Source organism: Palaemon carinicauda, chromosome 6 (genome assembly GCF_036898095.1).
Source record: "Palaemon carinicauda isolate YSFRI2023 chromosome 6, ASM3689809v2, whole genome shotgun sequence".
Lineage (NCBI taxonomy): Eukaryota > Metazoa > Arthropoda > Malacostraca > Decapoda > Palaemonidae > Palaemon > Palaemon carinicauda.
The window spans coordinates 148,975,308-149,002,247 of record NC_090730.1 but is presented as its reverse complement, the minus strand read 5'-3'; the positions used below and the strand labels follow the sequence as shown (position 1 = coordinate 149,002,247).

The window sequence follows — 26,940 nt, the reverse complement described above, 5'->3', positions numbered from 1 at the left end:
TATATATACATATATATATATATATATATATATATATATATATATATATATATATATATATATATATATATATACAGTATATATATAAATATTATATATATATATATATATATATATATATATATATATATATAGATATATATATATATATATATATATATATATATATATATATATATATATATATATATATATATATATATATACTGTATATATATAGTGTATATACAAAAACAAATAAAAACTCCATTACAAGTACTGTACACAAGTTGAAAAATACCCAGGAAAATTCCAATAGTAAAAAGACAAAAATAAATAAATGAATATATCTAAAATAAGAGCACATCTGTACAAAATTTCATATGATTCTTTTCTAAAGCCTTTCTTTTTTTTAGAGAAAGGTTTATCTAATTTGAAGTGTTTGGTCTATGCTTGTGAATTACAGCTACTCAACTTCTAATCAAGGCCGTATTGTAACATGCAAAAACACCTTAAATATTTACATAACAATAGCATTGTGCGATGAGTCTAAGGTCACTTTTGCGAATAATACTAAAACATTGGTGCTGTCTAGCGGTCATTTAGGATGTACGTAGGGATTTTTCGCTCCCTGTGTTTCCTAACGATAAAGTAATATACTGTACTGTTATATCATAGCTTTATTGATGAATTAAGCAGTGATGTCTTCCGGTACAGGAATGATGATATGCAATTACTTACTGAAAGAAGAATATGTATAAGGCTGACGAGGAATAAAATTTGCCATGCATTTGTAACCGCATTTGAAAAAGGTAAGAAAAAGCCATGTCGAATTTTTACAGACTAGTGAATGAAAGCCAGACAGCTAGCTTAAAAATACTGTAGTAGCATGATAACACCTAAAAACTAGAGCTTTCAGACTATTAGGCAAGATTGGATGATTTAATCTATAGAAATATTACCAGATGCAAAATTCACTATCAATATAACAGGCTACAGGCTGCCACTAAGGTATAGGAGGGCGTGGTAGACTTAATTCAACAATGCCACTGGTATTGCTGGTGTGGCGAGTTAATTATCGCCAGCAATCAAAACTGTAAGGTAAGTTTTAAAGCTTAGTGGTAATAATCGTAGTTATAAAATTCTCTCATTCCATCATATGGAGGTTTTTACTGCAGTAGCAATTCAGATATTCACACAAAATTAATGCTGAGGTCAGAAGAGAACCCTTGAAACATTCTGAGATTTAGGTCATGTAAACCTTTATGAGCCATCTTGGTTTAGCAGTTAAAGGGAAAACAAATTTCCAGAAAACCTCGTAACAGTTTCCATCATCATAGAACATTTTCCTAACATAAGCAGTTGCTGGTTACCCTCGGTGCCATTCTTAATGAAGCAGTTTTAAGGAAAGAAACTTGATACCAACCCATGACTCTTCATCCCATTCAACTTGCAGCTTTGAAAGCATCTGGCAAAGCTATTGATGAGCCAAAAGCAGTAGAAAGCATTGATATATGTACAGCACTGTGTAATCTCTATAATCCATCAGTTAAAGTGTTGCTGCCATCATGGAATTGAGTGGGCTTGGCACATGCTCACATTCAAAACGGGAAAAATTATTCACTATCTCATCTTGAAACGTTACTTTGCAAGTCTTTCAATCTACTTTATAGGGTATCGATTCTCACACTTTGACATTGATAATAGTGTAAACCATAAAACGAGATAAAACTAGAGAAGACTTAATTTTCTACTAAATCTTTATCAAAGTTTGATCGAAATATCTTTATCAATACTATAGAAATAAAACTACTTACAGGTGATATTAAAATGTGTGCTATTAAAATAAATTACTTTTTGTGACACATTTTTATCTTACCATTGGCTAAAGAAATATAAAGTATCAGCAATATCTTTCTTATATTTAGAATTTTTTTATAATTTGTCTATAAAGAGGCAAACAGCAATAACTTTCTTTTAGTTTAGAAAAAAAAAATATAATTTAGGCCTACAAAGATGGAAACTGCAACAGCAGATTTTTCTTTTCCTGAATCTGAAAGGATCGCCAAAATAGTGTCCCCATAACCATCTCTGTAACAAAAGGATGGCAACATTGCTTTGATTCACAGGAAACACTTGCAAAATTATTTTTTTCCTACAGACCAATAAAAGTGGGGCATCACCATCTCTTACAGGATGGGGCTTTTGTTGAGTCAGGCTCAATCCATTTTCTAGTGCAAATAAATTATTCACTGAAACCGGAGTAAATTCAGAGATGAAAACTCCTAAATGTCATTTTGCTTAAGATACACTTATCGTCATCATTTATCATCATCAGTCAATCACTAAACAATACGTATTATCAACAGCACTCCAATGATAACAACAATAGCTATAAACATTGTATGAAGCACCTCAAGTTACCCGCATGAATTTTATCACACCTACGTGGAAAAATATCATTATTCTTGTTTTTTCAACACCAAGGACTTTATATACGCACAAGACAGCGAAGAAGAGAAACAGACAGATCAAGTACAAAGGAAAGACACTGAGCATACTAGCATGAGTCCTGCATCAGTGCATATTTCCAACAACGAAATGTTCATCAAAGGCATATTACAAGGCGAAATGAGTTCACCTGTCTTGACAGAACAAACACAAAACGAGAACAAAAATGGAATCAGGCACTGATGCAAGCAGGAGCAAATTGGAGGTGCCACAGATGCACCTTGGCCAGTTTTTAATATAACGATTTAATGTCAATATCATTTTCCTATTTGTAAGCAGATAACATAACACAAATCAAGATGAATCATGATACGTCTTTGTATTTTGTTTTTCTCACTGACTACAGAATCACTTCCTCTAGAACATCACCGACTGTTAATGTCGAAGACACTTTTCACTAGGACCAAATTTTCTCTGCATTTCTTCCATAATTTGGTCATAGACTCTAGAGTTCTTCAAAACAAATGGCTCACGCCAAGCGTTATCCTTGGCGTTGCTTTTGGTCCTTCTCTTGATGCCAGGGGCATGGACAAGGAAGCCTCGGTCTAAGATGACGAGGTGATAATCGCGCAGACACAATTCATGCATCTGCAAGTACAAGAGTAAGGCGGATGCTCATGGCGAGAGATTTGAGTGAAGTTTAATCATCTTCACCTTATAATGAAATATTAGTGAAATGATGCCATACCCAATAATATATTTGGGAATTATATTTTTTCTTTTTTTAAAGAAATTACTGACCAATTGGCAGATCTGTCCCATATAAAAGTACAGTACTTGTAGCTTATATCTAAGCAAAACTTATAAGTCATCAAGGAACACAATTCATGACTCTTGGTTTAAATTGATTTATGAAAAATTTATAGTTATCAAAAATAATTAAAAGGATCTTAGAAGGAGACTGAAAAATTAAAGTGAGAGAAAGAGAGAAATTTACCTGGGTCATTTTGTCTTGCAAACCTTCCCACGAGAGTCTTTCGTCATATAAAGGCTCATTTTTAGTACATATGTAGATAGGCTCCCATCTGTGGTATGGAGATTGTCGTTTCACAACCGAAAAGGCCTGCCAAGAGAGTAATGAATGTTAAAAGATGAAATGTATCAAAAATATCAAGTCATAAAAATTGAATGGCTATTTGAAAAGGAAAATTCTGAGAAGTTTTAAAAATTTTAGATAAAAGGTTAAAAGTTTAGGATTGTAAATAAAGTACCTGAAAATAAATTAGAGGTATATACTATTTGAAGTACAAAAAATGTTATTTTTATTAGTAAAATAAATTTTTGAATATACTTACCCGATAATCATGTAGCTGTCAACTCCGTTGCCCGACAGAATTCTATGGAGGGATACGCCAGCTATCACAATACTAGAAGGGGGTGTACTTACCAGCGCCACCTGTGGCCAGGTACTCAAGTACTTCTTGTTGACACCTCCTCAATTATTCCTCGGTCCACTGGTTCTCTATGGGGAGGAAGGGAGGGTCGATTAAATCATGATTATCGGGTAAGTATATTCAAAAATTTATTTTACTAATAAAAATAACATTTTTCAATATTAAACTTACCCGATAATCATGTAGCTGATTCACACCCAGGGGGGTGGGTGAAAACCAGTGTACAAGATTAAAGGATAGCTAAGTATCCCATATTTCATATAACAGTTATCTCAAATAACAATGAAATAATAAGTACCTGGTAAGGAAGTCGAATTGAACCGTTACTCTGCCTCTTTTTTAAGTTCGTCTTCCTTACTGAGCGCAGCGTTCCTCTTGGAGGCTGAATCAACCCAAAGGTGCCAAAGTATATGGGGTTGCAACCCCTACTAAAGGACCTCTACAAAACCTCTAACCCAGGCGCTTCTCAAGAATGAATAGACCACCCGCCAAATCAAAAGGATGCGGAAGGCTTCTTAGCCTACCGTAACAACCATAAAAACAACAATAAAAGCATTCAAGAGAAAGGTTAAAAAAGGTTATGGGATTAAGGGAATGTAGTGGCTGAGCCCTCACCTACTACTGCACTCGCTGCTACGAATGGTCCCAGGGTGTAGCAGTTCTCGTAAAGAGACTGGACATCTTTAAGATAAAATGATGCAAACACTGACTTGCTCCTCCAATAGGTTGCATCCATTATGCTCTGCAGAGAACGGTTTTTATTAAAGGCCATCGAAGTAGCTACGGCTCTTACTTCGTGGGTCCTTACCTTCAGCAATGCAAGGTCTTCCTCCTTTAAGTGAGAGTGGGCTTCTCTAATCAGAAGCCTTATATAATATGAAACCCCATTCTTGGACATGGGCCTCGAAGGTTTCTTGATGGCACACCATAAGGCTTCTGACTGTCCTCGAAGAGGTTTAGACCTCTTAAGATAAAATTTGAGAGCTCTGACAGGGCAAAGAACTCTCTCTAGTTCGTTACCTACCATGTTGGAGAGGCTAGGTATTTCAAACGATCTAGGCCAAGGACGTGAAGGAAGTTCGTTCTTTGCTAGGAATCCGAGCTGAAAAGAACATGTTGCAGATTCGGTCGTGAAAAAAATGTTCTTGCTGAAGGCATGAACCTCACTGACTCTCTTAGCTGTTGCAAGGCAGACGAGAAAAAGAGTCTTGAGGGTAAGGTCCTTGAAGGAAGCTGACTGGAGAGGTTCGAACCTAGGTGACATAAGGAACCTTAAGACTACGTCTAGGTTCCAGCCTGGAGTGGATAGACGACGCTCTTTAGACGTCTCAAAAGACTTAAGAATGTCTTGAAGGTCCTTGTTGGAAGAAAGGTCCAAACCTCTGTGGCGGAGAACTGAAGCCAACATACTCCTATACCCTTTAATCGTAGGGACTGAAAGGGATCTCTCATTCCTAAGATGTAGAAGGAAGTCAGCTATTTGGGTCACAGAGGTATTGGTAGAGGATATTGAATTGGCTCTACACCAGCTTCGGAAGACCTCCCACTTAGACTGGTAGACTCTACGAGTGGAAACCCTTCTCGCTCTGGCAATCGCACTGGCTGCCTCCTTCGAAAAGCCTCTAGCTCTAGCGAATCTTTCGACAGTCTGAAGGCAGTCAGCCGAAGAGCGTGGAGGTTTGGGTGCAACCTGTCTACATGAGGTTGACGTAGAAGGTCCACTCTTAGAGGTAGAGTCCTGGGGATGTCGACTAGCCATTGAAGTACCTCTGTGAACCATTCTCTTGCAGGCCAAAGGGGAGCAACCAGCGTCAGCCGTGTCCCTTCGTGCGAGATGAATTTCTGCAGAACTTTGTTTATTATCTTGAACGGTGGGAATGCGTACAGGTCGAGATGGGACCAGTTCAGTAGAAAAGCATCCACATGAACTGCTGCAGGGTCTGGAACAGGGGAACAGTACAGCGGAAGTCTCTTGGTTATGGAGGTGGCAAACAGATCTATGGTAGGTTGACCCCACAAGGTCCAAAGTCTGTTGCACACACTCTTGTGGAGGGTCCATTCCGTGGGAATGACCTGATTCCTTCTGCTTAGGCGATCTGCTGAGACGTTCATATCGCCCTGAATGAACCTCGTGACCAGAGAGAGGTTTAGACCTCTTGACCAAATGAGGAGGTCCCTTGCGATCTCGTATAGGCTCCTCGAATGGGTCCCTCCTTGCTTGGAGATGTAAGCCAAGGCTGTGGTATTGTCTGAGTTCACCTCCACCACTTTGCCTAGCAGGAGGGACTTGAAGTTCAACAGGGCTAAATGAACTGCTAGTAGCTCCTTGCAGTTGATGTGGAGTAATCCCTGTTCTTCGTTCCACGTTCCCGAGCATTCCCGTCCGTTCAAGGTCGCACCCCAGCCCGAGTCCGATGCATCTGAGAAGAGATGAAGATTGGGGGTCTGAATAGCCAACGATAGACCCTCCCTGAGAAGGAGGTTGTGCTTCCACCACAGGAGAGTGGTCTTCATCTCTTGGGTGATTGGGATAGAGACTGCTTCGAGAGTCGAACCCTTGTCCCAATGAGCTGCAAGATGGAATTGAAGAGGGCGGAGGTGGAGTCTCCCTAGCTCGACGAACAGGGCCAGTGATGAAAGGGTCCCTGTGAGACTCATCCACTGTCTCACCGAGCAACTGCTCCTCTTCAGCATGCTCATGATGCACTCTAGGGCTTGGCTTATCCTGGGGGCCGATGGAAAAGCCCGAAAATCCTGACTCCGAATCTCCATTCCCAGGTACACAATGGATTGGGAGGGAATGAGTTGAGACTTATCTATGTTGACTAATAGACCCAGTTCTCTGATTAAGTCTAAAGTCCAATTGAGATTCTCCAGACAGCGACGACTCGTGGAGGCTCTCAACAGCCAGTCGTCTAAGTAGAGGGAGGCTCTGATGTCCGATAAGTGTAGGAATTTTGCTATATTCCTCATCAGATGAGTAAAGACCATAGGAGCTGTGCTTAGGCCAAAACACAGGGCTTGGAATTGGTAGACAACCTTTCCGAAAACGAATCTCAGGAAAGGTTGGGAGTCTGGATGAATAGGAACGTGAAAGTAGGCATCTTTCAAGTCCAACGAGACCATCCAGTCCTCCTGCCTGACCGCTGCTAAGACCGACTTCGTCGTCTCCATCGTGAACGTCTGCTTGGTGACATACGCGTTGAGCGCGCTGACGTCCAGCACCGGTCTCCAACCCCCTGTCTTCTTGGCCACAAGAAAGAGACGGTTGTAGAAGCCCGGGGATTGATGGTCCCGGACTATAACCACTGCCTTCTTCTGCACAAGTAGCGACACCTCCTGGTGCAATGCTAGCCTCTTGTCCTCTTCTTTGTAGTTGGGAGAGAGGTTGATGGGCGATGTGGTCAGAGGTGGTTTGAGGCAGAATGGAATCCTGTAACCGTTCCTCAGCCAACTGACAGACTGGGCGTCTGCACCTCTCTTCTCCCAGGCTCGCCAGAAGATCTTGAGTCTGGCTCCTACTGCTGTCTGGAGATGCGGAGAGTCAGTTTTTTCCTTTAGATGTCCTGGAGCCTTTCCTGGACTTGCTCCTGTAAGAGTCTGGACGGGAGCTTCCTCGGCTGGGGGCTCTACCACGAAAGGGCGGTATGAACCTCGTAGCAGGGGTATCAACCACTGGGGAGCGATAAGTCTTGGGGACTGAGGTAGCAACCTTAGACTTACGAGCCGATGAGGCTACAAGATCGTGTGTGTCCTTTTGTATCAGGGCAGCAGACAAGTCCTTAACCAGCTCTTCGGGGAAGAGGAACTTCGAGAGCGGAGCAAAAAGGAGTTGTGACCTTTGGCAAGGTGTAATGCTGGAGGAAAGGAAGGTACACAGCTGTTCCCTTTTCTTCAAAACCCCTGATACAAACATCGACGCAAGCTCACCCGATCCATCCCTAATGGCCTTATCCATGCAGGACATTAATAGCATGGCAGAATCCTTGTCCGCAGGAGAGGTCTTCTTGCTGAGGGCCCCCAGGCACCAGTCAAGAAAGTTGAACATCTCAAATGCTCTAAACAGTCCTTTCAGTAAGTGATCCAGGTCTGAGAAGGTCCAGCAAACCTTAGAACGCCTCATTGCAGTTCTCCGAGGCGAGTCTACCAGACTTGAGAAGTCAGCCTGGGCAGAGGCAGGTACTCCCAAGCCTGGTGCTTCTCCTGTGGCATACCAAACGCTCGCTTTCGAAGTGAGCTTAGTCGGCGGGAACATGAAAGAAGTTTTGCCAAGGTGTTGCTTAGTCTGCAGCCACTCCCCTAAGATCCTTAATGCTCTCTTAGAGGACCTTGCTAGGACTAGCTTAGTATAGGAGGACTTAGCTTGTTGTACGCCCAGCGAAAACTCAGATGGCGGAGAGCGGGGAATAGCAGAGACAAAGTGGTCTGGGTAAACCTCCCTAAGCAGAGCCAAGACCTTACGAAAGTCAATAGACTGTGGAGAAGGCTTGGATTCATCCACGTCTGACGAGGGATCCAGGTGTGCCTCCTCATCATCAGACGCCTCATCACCAGAGTGTAGCGAAGATATTGGACAAGAATGCTGAACAGCAGAGTCAGAACGAGTAGGAACAATATTAGTGGTTTCCTCTTCAAGTAACTGTTGAGGGAGAACCTGAGGCTCAGACTGCAAAGGCTGAATAACAGACAAAGCAGAAGGAAGGCGCATGGGTGGAGGAGGCTGACTCCTAGCATGAGAGGTTGAACCCAAGGGTTGCGCTTGCTGAGCGGTTGGTGGAAGCGGAGTAGCAAGTTCCTGTTCCTGTGGTGTGAGCGGAGCGTGAGGTTGAGGCTGCGCAGAACAAGGTAAATGTCTCGCAAGCTGAGGCTCCTGAGGCGCAAGGCCAAGGTGTAGTGGAGCTTGCCTTGTGGATGGTTGAGCTCGCTGCAGCGAGAGCTGAGGAGACTGACTCATGCACGGGAGAGGTTGTTGTACCTCAGCCGAGAGTTGCACCACTGGTGGAGCAGCAAGGGGAGGCGGAGGAAGAGAGGTATAATCCTCCTGATCCCATAGCAAAGGTTGCCTTAAAGAAGGCGGAGGCTGAACACCACTGGGAACAGCAAACTCAGACTGTGGCTCAACATCGTACGCCTGGCAGGTGGTACTGCGATCGGGCGGAGCAAGCGCAGGCGGAGCGAGCGTAGGCGGAGCGAACGCAGGCGGAGGCGGAGGCGCAACACTCTCAGCCCGACACTCACGCATCAAGTCCGAAAGCTGTGCTTGCATGGACTGTAGTAGAGTCCACTTAGGGTCGGCAGAAACTACAGTAGGCTGAGGTAAAGCCTTAACAGTCGAGCTCTGTTGTGGCAGAACCTTACTCCTCTTGGGCGGAGTGCAGTCGACAGATGACTGCGGCGAGTCAGAGCTGAGCCAATGACTGCAACCTGGCTGAGCACTCGCGGACTGGACTCTGCGTTTAAGTGGTCTCGAGACCTGAGACCAACGTTTCTTCCCTGACAGATGATCAGCGGACGAGAAAAAGACGGGCTCAATCGTCTGCAGGTGGGAGTGACGGTCTTTGGAAGACACGCCCGCAACCACCGAGGATACTTCTGTGCGCCTAACAAGGCCTGCCGAACCCTTATGCCCTTCGACATTGCTTCTCCCCTGGGCTTGGGAGCTTGCAAGAGGTCCCGGACTGGGAGGACGACTGGCTCGCACAGAAGTATCCTCACGCACCACACTGGCACTGACACTAGCACTTGGCACTGCACTGACACTAGCACTCGTCACAGCACTGGCACTAATTCCACCCACTGCACTCTTGACCTTAAGTTCCTTAACTTCGGCCATCAGAGACTTATGGTCACTTACCACTGACTCTACTTTATCGCCTAAGGCCTGAATAGCACGCAAAACAACAGACATATCAGGCGGAGGGCAAACAGTAGGTTCGGGGGTAGCCACTACAGGGGTAGGAAAAGGTAGGGGATCATGAGGTGAGGAAAACAGTGAAGAGTGAGAAGAACTCCTCCTAACTCTACCTCTCTCTAACTTAGTTGAATATTTTAAAAGACGGACAAATTCCAGTTCCGAAAGTCCGGCGCATTCCTCACATCGATTTTCTAACTGACAGGGTCTGTCCCTACAGTCAGAACAAGCGGTGTGAGGATCTACCGAGGCCTTCGGAATACGCCTATTGCAAGACCTACATCGTCTATGGGAGGGGGCTTGCGAAATGTCAGACATCTTGAATTCAAAGAGTTAGCCAAAGGGGTTTCCAAAATCAAGCAAAAGATCGTTAACCGTATATCAGGACTATATAAAAGCTATCTAGCTAATATAAGAAGGTTTCCAGTAAAGCGACAGCCGAAATCTGAGAGAATACTTCACCAATTAGCCGTGAACAAACTCGAAGATCATAAGCATATCCCAGAACGTCTTGCCGGAAGCACGACAGAGGAATAATTGAGGAGGTGTTAACAAGAAGTACTTGAGTACCTGGCCACAGGTGGCGCTGGTAAGTACACCCCCTTCTAGTATTGTGATAGCTGGCGTATCCCTCCATAGAATTCTGTCGGGCAACGGAGTTGACAGCTACATGATTATCGGGTAAGTTTAATATTGAAAAATAGACAATACTGTAGGAACTGTTTAACAGGTTAAATAGATGATTATATGAACATCACACAACTAATTCATTAAAACACAGTACTGTAATAAAATGTCATAGTCAACATTTAGTATAAATGCAATCAATCATATACTGTAGTCATTTTTAATGACAATCATAGCAATTCAATTTACCTGTATTGATCCTGGAGTACCAGACTGTTTAATCCAGTCAGTAAGAGCAGGAAATCTTTGGCAATGAGCACAAACATGGCGGTGAAAATAGACAGCATCATTTCTCTGGTACTGCTTTATTAGTTCCTCCTTATTGCTTGGCAGCACTGATGCCACTTCAAAAACAGGCACTACGTAAACACGAGGCCAAGCACTAGAAACCCTTAGATCTTTCCCTGCTGCCACTTGTGTAACCATCTTGAGGAACTGTTCAGCCAGACCAGCTGACGGATACAACTCCACGTCTGAGGGAAGGACAAACCAAGTTGATGCTGCTGATCTAGCAATATTTCGAGCAACATTTACAGGGTATGGCAAGCCTTGTATGGTACGGAAGCCTTTAATGGATGCTGTGTGATCTTTGTTGCAGTCTATAGTAGATTCATCCACCATTAGGTGCCAGTCTGCAGCTGGCGGTGATTCTTTCGGCCAAAACAAATGCCAAGAGACCTTTTCTCTAACTGCTGATGTGCTACATGCCCGGAGACGCGCCACACGAACTGCAGCTATGCAGAAGTCTGAGTGAGGAACGTATACTGCTACTGAGAGAGGTCCCGACCAGCGGGAGGCCAGCTCTCCAACATGGCTAATCATTTCAGGAGTTGTGTGGGTTGTGTATGTCACAGACTCATTACTGGTGTAGGTACGGTGGCTGGGGATCCATTCATAAAGGACACTATAAGGGCCCTCATCGCCCAGCTGAGGGGAACCTTTGGGTTCCCGCATACGTCCTGCAGGTACCAATGAAAGTGTGTCGCAAACAAGGTGTGCGGCATCGTTGCCCTCTTGTGAGGGGCCTGTGCCTTCACTTTTTTCTTCCGGTGCATCTCTGGGTGGGCAAGCCAATAGGGCACATGGAGCTGCCAATAACAGCCATGCTCCCACAACTACTCCAATGCCAACACATGCCCACCTCTGCCAACGTCGCCATGCCCTTGTCCACAACATACTGTTCACACGGCCACAAAGCCACCATTTACCACCTGTCTCACTGCCTCCTGTTGCAGCCTGTGGATGAAAAAGAGAACGATGTAACTTCAGATTTATAACACACACACACACACACACACACACACACATATATATATATATATATATATATATATACATATATATATATATATATATATATATATATATATATATATATATATATATATATATATATATATATATATATATATATATATGAAAATTTATTTACAATAATAATCCAGAAATTAAGAGTAACAAATATGTATCTGTATCAATGCTTGTAAATTGTTGCTTACATATATAAACATGGCACCATAATAATGAAGTATAAAATTTTGTTATATATCATTTTTAGGTATTTCCTTGACATATCTGGAATGAATAATGGTGGGATAAAGGTTGATAAATAAACTAAAGTCATTCAGTGGAAAATCTATTAAAATTAGTATCAAGAATGCCAAAAGAAATCCCATAAGCAGTTTGACAGAGAATGATGCTATAAGAAATTGGTGTCCTTTCTCTATTTACCAATCAGTAGGTCAGTTACCTTTTAATAGCTCTCATAAGTCAAACAAAAAGAATAATGACAACGTATTACTCCCGCCTAATATAGGATGTTACAAAAAGAATTTCAATTTGTACTTGACTTAATATGTTTTGTACTATAAAAAGAAATTCTTTGGTTTTAAGCAAATGATCGCCCCACTGTAATTAGACTTTAAGCCAAACATATTGCTAAAAAGACAGACATCGGTGTTTTTTTAAACACACAATCATTAAATATTTTTCAGAAATATATGCAAGATACACAGAATATAATCATTAGTAATTAAATCTAACTTTGAAAACAAAAAAGGGAATCGAATGTACAGTATACCAATGTATTTGCACCCAAAGGTTCACCTTTACAAACACCCAGTCTAGAAAAAACTGTGAGAAAATTTTGCAAAATAATCTCTGATACAGCAATCTTATGCAATACGTGGTTAAATCTGTTTTGTGATATAATACTAAAATCCTATTAGCAGCAAAAAGACTATAGGATTCAAGTTGTAATTAGATACAGTATATAAAACTAATTAAATATTAGCATTATCATCTTTGCAAATTTCAAAAAATTACTTGACATTCTATCAGCCTTTCAAACACGAATATCTGAAAAAAAAAAATATATATTTTTTTACTTCTTTATTCACAATAAACATTAAGTTCCTCAATAACCTAACATGTCCGAGCCAACAGTGGATGGTGTGGCGGGGGGATAGAAATGAAATAAAGTGACTGAGTGTTTAATCTTTCAGGAATTGCTGAATCAGACATTACGACTGATGTCACTCTGTGAATATAAAAATTAATACTATACAGTACATAAAAACACTTGATTATATTAATGCATATGGTGATATACTTGTTTCTTCTTCTTTCCCACCCTACATTACGGGGTCGGTTACCTGATGCGCCCTCTCCAATGCCGTCTATCAAAGGCATTCTATTCTACCAAACCTCTTCTCTCCACATCATCCATCACCTTATCTCTCCATCTAATTCTCTGCCTCCCTCTTCATCTTCTACCCCTGACAGGTTCCTCCCAAGTCCTCCTCATCATATATCCTTAACACGTGACCATGGCATAGTCATGACACTCTTATCACCTATATAATCTTCACTACACATGCCATTCTTCTTACAGTAATACCTCTTGATATGAAAGCTTCTGCATACAAAAATTTCCTGCTGTGAAAAGAGATTTTTACAATTCATATTGCGAAAAATGTTTCATGCTACGAAACGAGATACGGTACGAGATTCGCCCAACCGCTGATACTAATTTTGAAATTCGCGCAGCCCCAGCCATAAACTCGCCACCATCCTCTCTCGCTCCCATTGGTTATCTCCCTACTCTGATACTAGTTACTGCCATACGATCTTGCTCTCCTATTAGCCAGCATCTACTGTACTGTACAGTATCCCATCATGCATCTACGTATCAACATCCCTCTAATATTTCGTTTCAGCAGCGTTATTGTTAGCATTGAATTGGTGTTGGTGATTTCACTTTTGTATTTTTACTGTAGTTACTGAACTGTATTGTGTTGCGTTATTCAACACGTACTGTACGTTATCAGCCATGGGTCCCAAGAAAGTTGCTGATGTGTAGGATAAGAAGAGGATGCTTTCTATGGAGACAAAGCATGAGATAATCCAGAAGTATGAGGCTGGCATGCGGTTAAGTGGAATGCGTATACAATAGGAAACATCCTTAAACAGAAGGAAGCCATCAAAGCAGCAACACCTAAGGGCGTGACTGTTTTCTCCAGCAAGAAGAGCCACGTCCATGATGAGATGGAGAGACTGCTGCTTGTTAGGATTAAGGATAAGGAAATCACTGGAGGCACGATCACTGAGACGATAATCTGCAAGAAGACCAGCGCCATTTTCAGTGATCTCGTGCATGATCAGGCCGAAGACGACACAGGAGAAGGGACATCAAAGCAGGCACTCCCAGAGTTCAAAGCTTCCCAGTGGTGGTTTTAAAAATTTAAGAGATGGTCTGGCATTCATTCAGTGGAGCGGCATGGGGAAGCTGCCAGCTCCGACACGAAAACGGCCGAAGCCTTTGTTAAGACATTCGACGAGTTGACTCTCCAGGAAGGCTACAGTCCCCAACAAGTCTTCAACTGTGACAAAAGTGGACTTTTTTTGGGAAGAAAAGGCCTCATCAGACGTACATCACGGCGGAAGAAAAGAAGCAGTGGCGTCCTCTGCAGGTCGGACGCAATGAATGGGGGTTTGGTCCTGATGGAGGACATGAAGGTACTGTAAGAGCGGCCTTCAGGCCCTAGACAAGTACGCACGAGGCTACACTTGAAAAGAAAAAGAATCTGAAAAATCAATGGCCAAAGTCTTTTAAGGGAGCAGGGGGCAGACAGGTTCATCCTCCTCAAAGCCAAAAGAAAAAGTGGCTCATATACATTGTCCAAACAAATAACACAGCTATACTGTAAAGGAACTGAGGAGTTGTTCCAAGAAAATGGGGTGTGTCACAGAACTGCCTACATCACACTCAAGCATACATACATGCTCAAATATGCTAAACTTCGTCATATGGTAGGAGGAGCTTCTTACAAATGAACGAACAGGAGTAATTCCATTGGTCGAAAGAAAGTAGAGGATGGCTTGTGGGCAGGAAGTATTAAGTCGTTATTGTGCAACAATCTATGCACACATGTACGAACAGGAGCAGATAGGCTACATATGACTTATAAAATGTAAACAAAAGTGAAATAAATATATCATGGGAAGAGGATCCCCATATTCATAATATATCTTCACCGTTACATAAACTATGGGCTACCTCGATGAACGTCCAACTATTTCTTTTGAAATTATATTCCCTCATTAAACCTTCCTTATCCAAATCACCATTCACTCATCACACCCTCTTATCCTTTGCTTTCCATCTGATTTTCCACCCCTAACAAATTCCAACCTTCATCAGTTATCACTCCTTTACGCAAATCCTTATTACCACTAGAGAGTTATGGCTAACTTTGACTGGCCAGACAGTACTACATTGGATCCTTCTCTCTGGTTACTGTTAACTTTCCTTTTGCCTACACATACACTGAATATTTTGGCCTATTCTTTACATATTCTCCTCTGTCCTCATACACCTGACAACACTGAGATTACCAAAACAATTCTTCACCCAAGGGGTTACTGCACTGTTATTGTTCAGTGGCTACTTTCCTCTTGGTAAGGGTAGAAGAGACTTTAGGGTATTATTACAGTTTCATCCATTATGGGAAATCTATTATGATAATATATTTCCCGAGTAAAGCAAGTCTTTTGTAGTATTTCTGTAAAATATTATCTGTCGCAAATGCCTAGTTCTTTATATATCGACGATCAAACTCACGCTACTCATGTCTTCCTCCCAGATTTTTTCTAAGTCTGTTGTTATTGTTGACTGTGTCTTGTATTTGATTAAATGAGCCCTGTAACCACTATAATCCGCAGACAAACTAGTCCACTATGAAGTCTTACACGTTTGGCCAATCACAGCCCCTGTCCACTATGACGTCATACATGTTTGGCCAATCACAGCGCGACAATACAACAGCGCGACAATACATTTTCTTACCCAGCCATTTCATTTCGTTCTTAGACATGGAGACCATAGAAAGCACGTCATCTCATGTTGCACAAGAAGTTGAAATTCCATCTTCTTGTCCTGACTGTTTCCTAACTCACAATGAATTTGTTGAAAAACTAGTGCATTTGTGCCAGAGACACAATTTAATTTTACAAAATAAAAATTGTCCTGCATGCCAAGGAACCTTCGCAACAGCTTCATGTTTTCCTCAAAGCAGCAACACATCTTTATGAACCAACAGTTTAAGGTAAGCTTCATTAATCTATAGAGTATATTATAATGGTGATAGTATAACAATGTATACAGCAGTACCATCACTTTGGATCTGGTTTGATGGATGTGTTAGGTAGTGGCTGTAAGGGGGGGGGGGGGTCGCAGGGGCTAGGCCTAGGTAGGGGTACAGGGCCCTAGGTTAGGTGGTTGTATTAGGTTCGGTAGTGTCCCGAAAATTACTGTGGCCTTAAGGGGGGTCGCAGGGGGGGGCAGAGCCCCCCCCCCCGGTAGGCCTAGGTAGGGATACAGGGCCCCTATGCTAGGTTAGGTGGGTTTATTAGGTTCAGTAGTGCCCTGAAAATCACTGTGGCCTTAAGGGGGGGGTCGCAGGGGGGGGCGGGGGGCGGAGCCCCCCCCCCCGGTAGGGCTAGATAGGAGTATAGGGGGAGGGGTGGTGGAAGGATAAGTATTCATTTATTACAAATATCATTTGATCCCCCCCCACCCAAAACCCCGGTTCCCACCTGGTGTCCCCCATAATTGTTGGGATGAAGTAGGGGCATTCTGGAACAACTTGTTGTTTTAACTCCAATTACATAGTAAATCTCTAAATCGGATGGTTTGCGGTCACAATAAACGTTAAATTCGTTGGAACTACACTATTTCTGATGCAACAAATATATTCTTATTCCAGTTTCCCCATAATGGATGAAACTGTAAATTTACCGACTTTAGCTATGGTAAGCAGCTCTTCCAGGAGAAAGACACTCCAAAATAAAACGTTCCCTAGTCTTGGGTAGTGCCATAGCCACTGTACCATAGTCTTCCACTGTCTTGGGTTTAGAGTTCTCTTGCTTGAGGGTACACTCGGGCGCACTATTCTATCTAATTTCTCTTCCTCTTGTTTTGTTAAAGTTTTTATAGTTTATATAGGAGATATTTGTTTTAATGTTATTGTTCTTAGAATATTTTACTTATCCATGTTTCCTTTCCTCACTAGGCTATTTTCCCTGTTGGAGCCCCTGGCTTTACAACATCCTGCTTTTCCAACTAGGGTTGTAGCTTAGCAAGCAATAATAATAACAATAATAATAATAATAAACAATTTTCCCCCTCAGTGTATGCACGACACTATGGCCTGTTTTACCTACGTTCACCATCATATCCACGAAATTCTTGCAATAACTTCTCTTCCCAACAATTCTATAGTTTACCAATTACAAATTTATACATACCAATTCCTATAGCTTTCCATACCAATTCTCTTCATTCAGTATCTCCATAACTAACACAACTAGCCACACGTGCCGATCCATGATGTAAAGCAACTCGAACGCCATAGGTCATGCCAAGAGTTACCCATGTACACAACAAACAAACACACTATATATATATATATATATATATATATATATATATAGAGAGAGAGAGAGAGAGAGAGAGAGAGAGAGAGAGAGAGAGAGAGAGAGAGAGAGAGAGAGAGAGAGAGAGAGAGAGGACGATGGATCGAGAAATATGGAAGTTTGCGGGCGTGGACTGGCACAGAAAGACCATAAACAGACGCAAGTGGAAGCATGTCTGAGGCCTTTGTTCTGCAGTGCAACAGAGAACCAATAACGGAAGAGAGCGCGTTGCATTACAGAGCCTCCTTTTAACCTTGTTAGAGGTATGACTACTCTCTCTCTCTCTCCTTCTGCCACTCATGAGCCTCCTTTTAACCTTGTTAGAGGTATGACTACTCTCTCTGGGTACAGGGATGTAGCTTACAGAAATGGGTAGCCCGTGATTATTATTATTATTATTATTTGCCAAGCTAAAACCCTAGTTGGAAAAGCAAGATGCTATAAGCTCAGGGGCCCTCACAGGGAAAATAGCCCAGTGTGGACAAGAAACAAGGAAAAATAAAATATTAAGAACAGTAGCCTAACATCAAAATAAATATTTCCTATATAACCTATAAAAAAAACTTTAACAATACAAGAGGAAGAGAAATTAGATGGAATAGTGTGCCCGAGTATACCCTAAAGCAAGAGAACTCTAACCCAAGACAGTGGAAGACCATGATACTGATAGATTTTCATGTTATTGATTGGTCTACAAATCCGTTCGTCTCAACTGATTACCGGACTGAAGCAAAGTAACTTATGTAAGTCACACATTTCTAAATGAAAGTATGACAGAAATAATTTACATTAACCAATTCATGTATATATATATATATATATATATATATATATATATATATATATATATATATATATATATATATATATATATATATATATATATATATATATATTCTTTTGAGTGTGCCTTTTGGTCTGTTCCACCCACGAAATAAAATCAGGTCTTTCGGAAACATCAATATTCAACTCGGTTTATGCTAGTATTCGTTTTTTAAGTATTCAACTCTGTTTATGGTTAATACTACAGTATATATTCGCTTTGCATCGCTATCCTATATCCTTTCCCACTTTTATGAAAATGAAGGAAACAACATATTTCCCACCCACTTGTTTTATCAACATTAAACCACTTTTAGGATTAAAAAATTTAGCGGCACGTCATCAAATTCAAGGCAGTATTGCCAACTGACCAGACTTACCCTTACACATAAGAACTATAAATTGCTGATCGAGAGAATACACAAACTTTGTCAATCATTGATAAATCCGTTTTTACAGCAGAAAATTGACAACTGAATAAACTCCATATACTTTATGCAAGGATACAGATATACCAAGGAAATTTGAAAATTAATACCTTAGCTGGCAACGATGTTTGTTTAAAAAAATAATCGGTTCCATAATTCCATAGTGGATGTTTAGTTTTGTGATTTCATGTAAAAGAGTTACTCGTAGTGAAATGAAGATGACACATTCCACCACCGCTTTTGTTTTTCGTTATTCTGCCAGATATGAATAAGGAGGACCTGCAGCTTTATTTCAGCAACATCAATCTCAAACTTTTCATTTGTTTATAGGAGTATTATAGTATACCCAAAGATGACGCCCAGCGGCCCGACCTTCATTTTGCCTCTCAAGTAAGTTGCGGTTACACCAATATCTTTAGGTGAAGTTACATTGGTAAAATGTACTGTTCGAAACATTTGTCTCCTTGAGGTAAAGTTTTACTGTATTACAGAGTATCACTTCGAACAGAAAATATGTTACCCTGTAGTAAATAACGTGATTTAACCGAATTTGACCTTCATTTCAAAGAGAACGGACCTTTTTCCATAGAAAAAAAAGTAGTTTTTTTTCCCTAGGTTACATTACCCTGTAATCACTCACTAAATCCCGTCCGGAATTCTCCGGGTTGGGTCCTGCATCTGATATCGCCATTCTCTCCAGAGACTCCTATCCAATGCCATCTGTGCCAGCTGCTGAAATGTCTCGCCTCCATTTGCTTTCTTGAAGGTTTTCACCCATGTATCTCTTGGTCGTCCTCTCGGTCTATTTCCGGCCACTTGACCATGAAGCACTATCTTTGGCCATCTGTCCTGTTCCATCCTCTGTACATGCCCAAACCATCTCCTCTGAATATCTTCCACTCTAATCAGAATTGTGTCCTCAACACCAGCCATTTCTCTCACTCTCTCGTTCGTAATTCTGTCCTCCCATCTTACACCACAGATTCTTCTCAGACATTTCATTTCAAAGGCTAATAACTTTTTCTCCTCTCTCTTCTTCAGTATCCAGCATTCAGCACCGTAATACAGTACAATAATACCCTCCTTTATGTTGGTTTGGAATAATTAAGATACCACACAGCTCATAATGACCAATAATAAATCAATAATTTTAAGTGTAATAATTGAAATAGTGGGCAATGCTACAAGGGTTTCATCATCTCAGCCAAATGAAATTTACGAAAATTGGTATATATCCTAAGTATGTTAATGAATTAGAATGGTTATAGCTTATTCAGGAATTAGGAAGGCTAAAGCCTATTTATGGATTAGAACTACCATGTTTTTGTATACATTTGGCTATAATAATATACTTTATGGACAACATTGTAGACGTAGAATAATTTCATTTCTTTTTCATCTGACTATATTATGAACAAATTATTACATCATGACCACAAAATAATTGAGTTCACGACATTGAAAATATACTATAGGCTATTGCCATTTTCTCGGGGACATTTTGAAAAATAGACTACATTCTAACAAAGGGTAAATACGCTACTTTAATTTCTAGCCATATATAGCCTATTCCTACTAACTATTTGGTGTTTTATGCATTTCTGCCCATGATTATTGGAGCAAACCACCCGTTTGAGTTTTTTGGACCCCTCTTATATAGGCTAATGACAATTATTGGGGACACCAATCGGAAACATTTTTTTTTTTTGATGGGGGTGGGTGGGGTAAATGCCCCCCCCCCCCCAAAAAAAAAAAATGATTGGGGACACCAATGGGAAACGTTTTGTTTTTTTTTGATGGGGGTGGGTGGGGTAAATGCCCCCCCCCAAAAAAAAAAAAAACAATGATTTACAGCAATAATAACCTATTTGATAAATATTGTATATGGCTCATGCAAGTGGCTGAAAATTAAAGTATCAATTTGGTTAATATGTGGTACTTTGATTTCTTGTGAAATACATGACCCATAGATTTTTCCTTCTCTTCATTTTGAGCTTCACCATATCTGACTACGAATATAGGGGCAAACCACTCGTTCATGAGTTTTCCTGGCCCCTTTATTAAAAAAAAAAAATGTGGTAAACTGGGGTTTTGGGAAACACTAAAACAAATGATTTGCAAGAATAGTAATGATCATTAATGTATAATAAACACAAGATAACCAGTTGGAAAAATATATGGCTCATTTGAGTGGTATGAAATTAAAATATCCCATCCCTCAGATGGTTTTTGTTACACTGTGGGTTTCTTTGCTCACATATGAACATGATTTCACTGCTCATCTGTTCTGGCAAGCGGTAAATGGATGTGCTGCGAACACCATCCCATGCCCGTGGGTTACTCATAAAGTATCATAATTACCTACTAGCGGAAACCGTGTAAATTACACGAAATTATATTTTCAATACTGATTATCTTGTTCCAAACCTATACATGCTTGAATAAAATGGCCCGAGATAGATAATTTTATAATCTAGGTTATGGAAATTGATAGAACTCAATTTTTTGTCTAATATTTAAAAAAAGTCAGGTGCTAAGGACAAAATTGGGAAAACTATATAAGATGTACTTTGGTTAAGTAATCAAATTATAATGTGAATTTGTAAAAGTATACCATGAAATTATTTCCATTTTCTTTAAAGTGTGAATTTGCAAGAGTATACCATGAAATTTTTTCCGTTTTCTTTAAAGCGTGAATTTGTAAAAGTATACCATGAAATTATTTCTGTTTTCTTTAAAGCGTGACAAAATAAATAACACACGCTATCATATTAATATACTGTATAGATAATTCATGTCCTAAGATGGTTTTTGTTTCACTGCGGCTTGCTTCGCTCGCACATTAACATAATTTCACTAATCCTTGGTTCTGGCAAGCGGTATATGGATGAGCTGCGTATGCTAATCATGTGGGTCTATTTCAGGGAAATTTTTTACTTTCAGATGAGCAACTATACTTATATACTGACCGGAGAGTATTTTCAATATAATCAATTACCGAAAGGGACGAATTCCACCAAATTTTGGAATAGATTGTGCTTCCCTCTTAAAGACATTTTCTTCTGACGGCAGTAATGCTGGAACTGAAGATGAGGGTGGGAAAAAATGGCTGTGTAGAAGAATATCTGGGAACTTGTGCATAGATATTTGGAAGCTCTTATTTTTTTAAATAATACGTCATTGCAAAAACACTGAAAGCTCCCCATGGCGATTGAAACCAACAAATGCACAATAACTCATTTGTAGTCTCCCAAAAGTAAACAATTGATTGATATGCAAGTTATGTCGCAGCCCTATTAATCATAGAGGAAAATGCCAAAGTATCCGTTACTCACTCATTTTAATAGCCAATTCCAGTTTTGCTAGAAATTAATGTAGCCTCTATTGACCAAATTAACATTATCTCATTTCTCCTCTGTTCTGGCAAGTGGTACATATATGCAGTTGAGCACACTATGTGCAATAAAGTATCATAATTACTTATAGTTTATATCACGTCCCTAAAATGGTCTTTGCTCCACCATGGCTTGCTTCACTTGTAAATAAACATTATATCGTTGCTCCTCTGACAAGCGGTACATGGATGAGCTGCTGCACACAACCATGTGGGTCATTATTTTGGGGATAGTCTTTACTTTCAGGTAGGCAACAATAGCTATATACTAAATGGAGTGTTTTAAACATAATCAGTTACCTAAAGATATCAAATTAAGCCCAAAATTTTCAAATACCACCTATACTGCATTGAACTAACGTAGGTGACATCTTATTGTGATGGTAGTCATGCTGAAGCCTGGAACTAAAGCAGAGGAAAAAGTGGCTCTTGTAAAACAAAATCTTTGAATTTATGCATAAATATTTGGAGGCTCTCAATTTGTTAAAAAAACCCAGCTAATGATTTGTTATATAAAAATAAACAGCTGGCAGAAGTAAATGCAAACCACATGCGCAGTGACCTAGTGACCAACATAAAGTCTCATAAAAGTAAACAGTCGACTTATACAATGGAATGGTGTTCGTATTTTATTTAAGCCATGTGTAAGTTGTTATGCCCCAGTTCCCATTAGTTATGCAGAGAAAAATGTCAAAATAGCTAGCCTATATATCACATAACCTGTAAATTTGGGTTATATAGCCAGGTGCTGGGGCTTGTGAGACCATTTGGTATTAGATGAAATTGAGGAAACCCTGTAGGTACACTTTGAAGTAAAAATTTGAAGGGTTGGACAGCAAGATAGAAGAAAGGAAGTTGGTATGGAGGTAAAGTAGGAGGATATACAGTCTATTAAATTTCTTGTTACTTATTTAAATGTTAGTCCCTGCTATCATCGTTCAGTTCTTTATGAATGTTTCATGAGACATGTCATAATTCTGACCCTCCTTTATCAGATTTTCACAGACTTTAGTTATGCAGTTAATTCTAACAACCATGCCTTCATCGTAAGGTTCAATACTACACAGTAACCTAGAAGTTTTATTCCAGCTTTGACCAGAATGTGGAATGACCTTCCTAATTAGGCAGTTGAATAGGTGGAACTTCAGAAGTCAAACCTGCTTCAAATGTTTTAATATTTAACGGACTGATATAAACCTCTCTTCATAATTTACATATGACAGATCTATTTTAACATTGTTACTGATCTTGAGATAATTTATATTACCGGTAACTATTCACTAGTTCTCAACAGTTCATTTATTTCCTTTCCTCACTGGGCTATTTTTCTCTGTTGGAGCCCTTGGGCTTAAAGCGTCCTTATTTTCCATCTATGGTTGTAACTTAGCTAGTAATAATAATAAGAATATGAAGCAAGTTCAGCTAGGGGTTGACGGAACACTACAAAGACCATTAGGTAATGCCTACAGTGCACCGCGTAAGGTATTACTCTGCTACGGCCCTACGGGTTAAGTGAAGGGAGATACATGAATCCTAGGTGAAGTTAGGTCAAGGCATCCTAGATGAGAGTAGATCAAGGTAATCTAAAGGTATGATGAAAACATCCGAGACTAGAGTAGGTACTGTATAGGCATCCTAGGTGAAATGATACATATTAACACTAACACACGTATGATGAAACACATTATCCTCCTGACGCTCTTCCTGCTGAATCATTTTCTATGTAACTTTTATTGCCAACACAGGTTTCACCTAAAATAATTATTTTAGACTGCCTGTTTTTTCCTATCATTATCACCAGGCTGTCATTGCAATCATTGTCTAAATGACCAGTCAGTGCCTGCTACACTATCACGTCCCTTTTTTTGCCAATCGCTATCATCATATTCACTAGTCTTTCATGATCTTGTTTCGGTAGGTCGTTTTTGTGGCCTTGTTTAGAAACATTTTATTTGAATGGTCATTTCAATTTGTTTTAGATATGAAAAAGCTACTGTTAGTGTTGTGTAGTCATAAATTGTGTTAAGTGTTCGAGCTCTGGTATTTACAGCACATTAAGGGGAAAACATCATGTTTGGAGGTAATGCATGAATTTCTGCATTTCAAAAACCAAGAAATGGTGACGTTCCTATTTCTGTGGACTAGAAGGCCTTTTTTTTTTTTAGAAGAGACAAATTTGGAGCCATAGAAAGTGGTTTCTTTCATTAACTGCTCCCTTTACTACAACTAACACCATCTGGATTGTAAAGGATAGCCTCAAATTTATATCTCAAATCAATAAGCTAAAGACACTGCACCCTAAGTTAGGTTAGGCGGAGAACCTTGGGTTGGATGGCACAGTATTCCTCTGTTTGTTTCTTCATTGAAATATGGTTTTTTCAGGCATGAAAATACAGTATTTCTGGAATTCCAAATAGTGGCCAGGTTCTAATGATAATGAAAATAGGAAAATAAAAAATTATAACAGGTTAAACTTCGTTAGCAACACAAGTTACATAAACGAAAGTGATTTGACAAGAAGAGAGTCGAGAGAATATGAATACGATAAATATAATGTCATATATGTAAGTGAAGTTAGTATTAATATTTGACCGTAAAGTTAGGTCCAGTCATTGTTGATGGTTCGGTCAAGGCATTCTAAGTGAGGTTGGGTGAAAGTATTCTAGAAGAATTTAAAAGTTGAGAGGTTTAACAGAAAGTTAGAAAAAAGGGATGGTGTAAAGTTTAAGGCTAAGGTCTGTGCAGTTAAGGGTTGAAGGGACAGTGCCAAAGTTCTTTTAGCATCCTTATAATGCACCACACGAGAAGCACTAACAGCATTTACCCTCTTTTGTTAATGACACACAATGCACATGTTGATAAAGACATTGGTGTACCAAATAGGCAATTTAATCCATTCAAGGAGATGCCTATATGCATCTTACCAAGTAATGTAAATTATACTGTTAGGTTGGTAAATTAAGCTTCAAAAGTTACAGATTTGAATAATTTATGTTTGGGAATCTACTGGACCACAATACATCGAACATGGGGGTTCCTTACTTCAGCTGGTATGACAGGTTGCTATTAAGAAAGTGGCAGCAAGATGCAAAATATGCCAATGAATCATATTTTTATTTATTATCTTATTCTACTATCATATCTTTATAAGATCATTCACTTGCATCCCATTATAAAGTAACTTGCAACTTTAATTGGAAAATAGGAATGCTAAACTCCAGGGCTACAATAGGGAAAGCAACCTAGTACAAAAAGAGAAAAAAGTGAAGAATAAAATATAAATGAGCCATAACAAATTATAAAAATACAATTATAAACACTAATTTATACAGAGAAGGGCAATACTGACTATTTTGAAAATTAAGGTCACAGTTGATGATATTTAATTTAAGTAGGATAGAAGGCAACCTCCTTATAAATACCCATATCATTGACCCTTTAGGGTTGCCCAGCACAGTTTGAAAAAAAAAATAGTCACTGAACATTTACAGTGACTACCCATTTAACATAGTATAAGGTGTAGCATAATATGCTTAATGTTGTCAATTTTGAGGAAAGAGGAGAAAGGGCAAGGAACGTGTGATGACTTTTCGGTGTATGTGCAGGACCTCAAAACTTTTCATTTCACTGCATTTTTATTTCACCGATTTTCTCACAGTTGCCCCTCACCTCTGTTTGGCCTCCCCGGTTCCAGCACTGAGCCATCCGTCCCAAATCCACAAGTTCTAATTCCCATGAAAATAATTTACGCAAGTGACTTAGTTGTCATGTCATGTAAAAATAATATTTCTGATAATAAGACAATTTTAATAACTAATAATGAAAACAAATCTATACGCCCATCTACCCAGATAGTGGGCTACGAATATTTCCTACAAAAGCGTGCGACTTGTCATCTGTCACTCGTTAAGATAATAAAATTAAAATTATATAAGCTTTTAATCAGTGGGATTTCAAGGTATAATGCCAGGCTCGTTTTGTAGGTATTGATAATGTACTACGGAATTAAGTTTTAAGGCAATGTAGGATTTTAAAGCACGATATTGTTTATGCCTCACCCCCCATGACCATAACATTGTAAACTTGCTCACCTTCGAATACCATGTTCACACTGCACCTTAAACCCGTTTATTTTCCATCACTTCGGGAACACAGTACACAACTCGCTCTCATGTCTTAGATTCTTACTTTCAGCGTTATTATACATAGTAATCAGAGTTCGCTGGTGAATTACTGACTATTTAGACCAAAATTTAGAATTGCCAATATCGAAATGTCACTTCACTGTCACTGCTTGACTGCAGACTTCGAATGCAGAGCTATACAATAGCCGAGCCGAGCGGCGAGTCCGACTCAGAGTTGCCAACTTGTCAGAGCTCTGCGAGTAACGAGTTGCCTATTTCATCAGACTGTCAGAACACCAAGGAAAATATTTTGAGTTTCATAAGGAAATTATAGTAATACATTATGAGATTTTACCAAGAATTCATAACAGTATAATTGTGAAAAATAAAAGTCTTACTTCCTCAATGTTGCTCGTTAAGGAAACTTAAAAGAATTTCTTAACTTATAAAGACGAGAAAAAATGAGAAAACGCGATTTGGAACGATAGAAAACGGAGAAAAAACACCAGTTTGGTTGCGAAAAAATATGCAATACATCTATTCAATTGCTATAAAGTATTAACTTCCATGAATATCTGAATCTCACAAGTTATTAAAACCACACTTTCGTCATTAAAACAAAATCGAGATTTCACCTCATGCGTTCCTTCGACTGCCAGATACACCCATTCTTTAATCATTCTGCTTTACCTCCTTGTTACATTTCTTTCTCTCT

General features: G+C 39.8%; 1 protein-coding gene across 6 annotated transcripts in view; it reads right to left on the bottom strand.

The window, feature by feature from the left end:
- Positions 1-225: 225 nt before the first annotated feature.
- The window catches only part of LOC137642714 (beta-1,4-glucuronyltransferase 1-like), a 112,686-nt gene continuing 85,971 nt past the window's right edge, over positions 226-26,940 (bottom strand). For 3 of the 6 annotated variants that reach the window (XM_068375519.1, XM_068375520.1, XM_068375523.1), the window contains exons 2-4: positions 10,672-11,718; positions 3,428-3,553; positions 226-3,078 (exon numbers count right to left, since the gene is read on the bottom strand). In XM_068375519.1, the coding sequence (XP_068231620.1) occupies positions 2,866-3,078; positions 3,428-3,553; positions 10,672-11,718 (1,386 nt within the window). In that variant the 3' untranslated portion in view covers positions 226-2,865. Of the gene's footprint in view, positions 3,079-3,427; positions 3,554-10,671; positions 11,719-17,289; positions 17,425-26,192; positions 26,479-26,860 lie in introns of those variants that run through there. The other 3 variants (XM_068375518.1, XM_068375521.1, XM_068375522.1) reach the window with 3 other exon arrangements.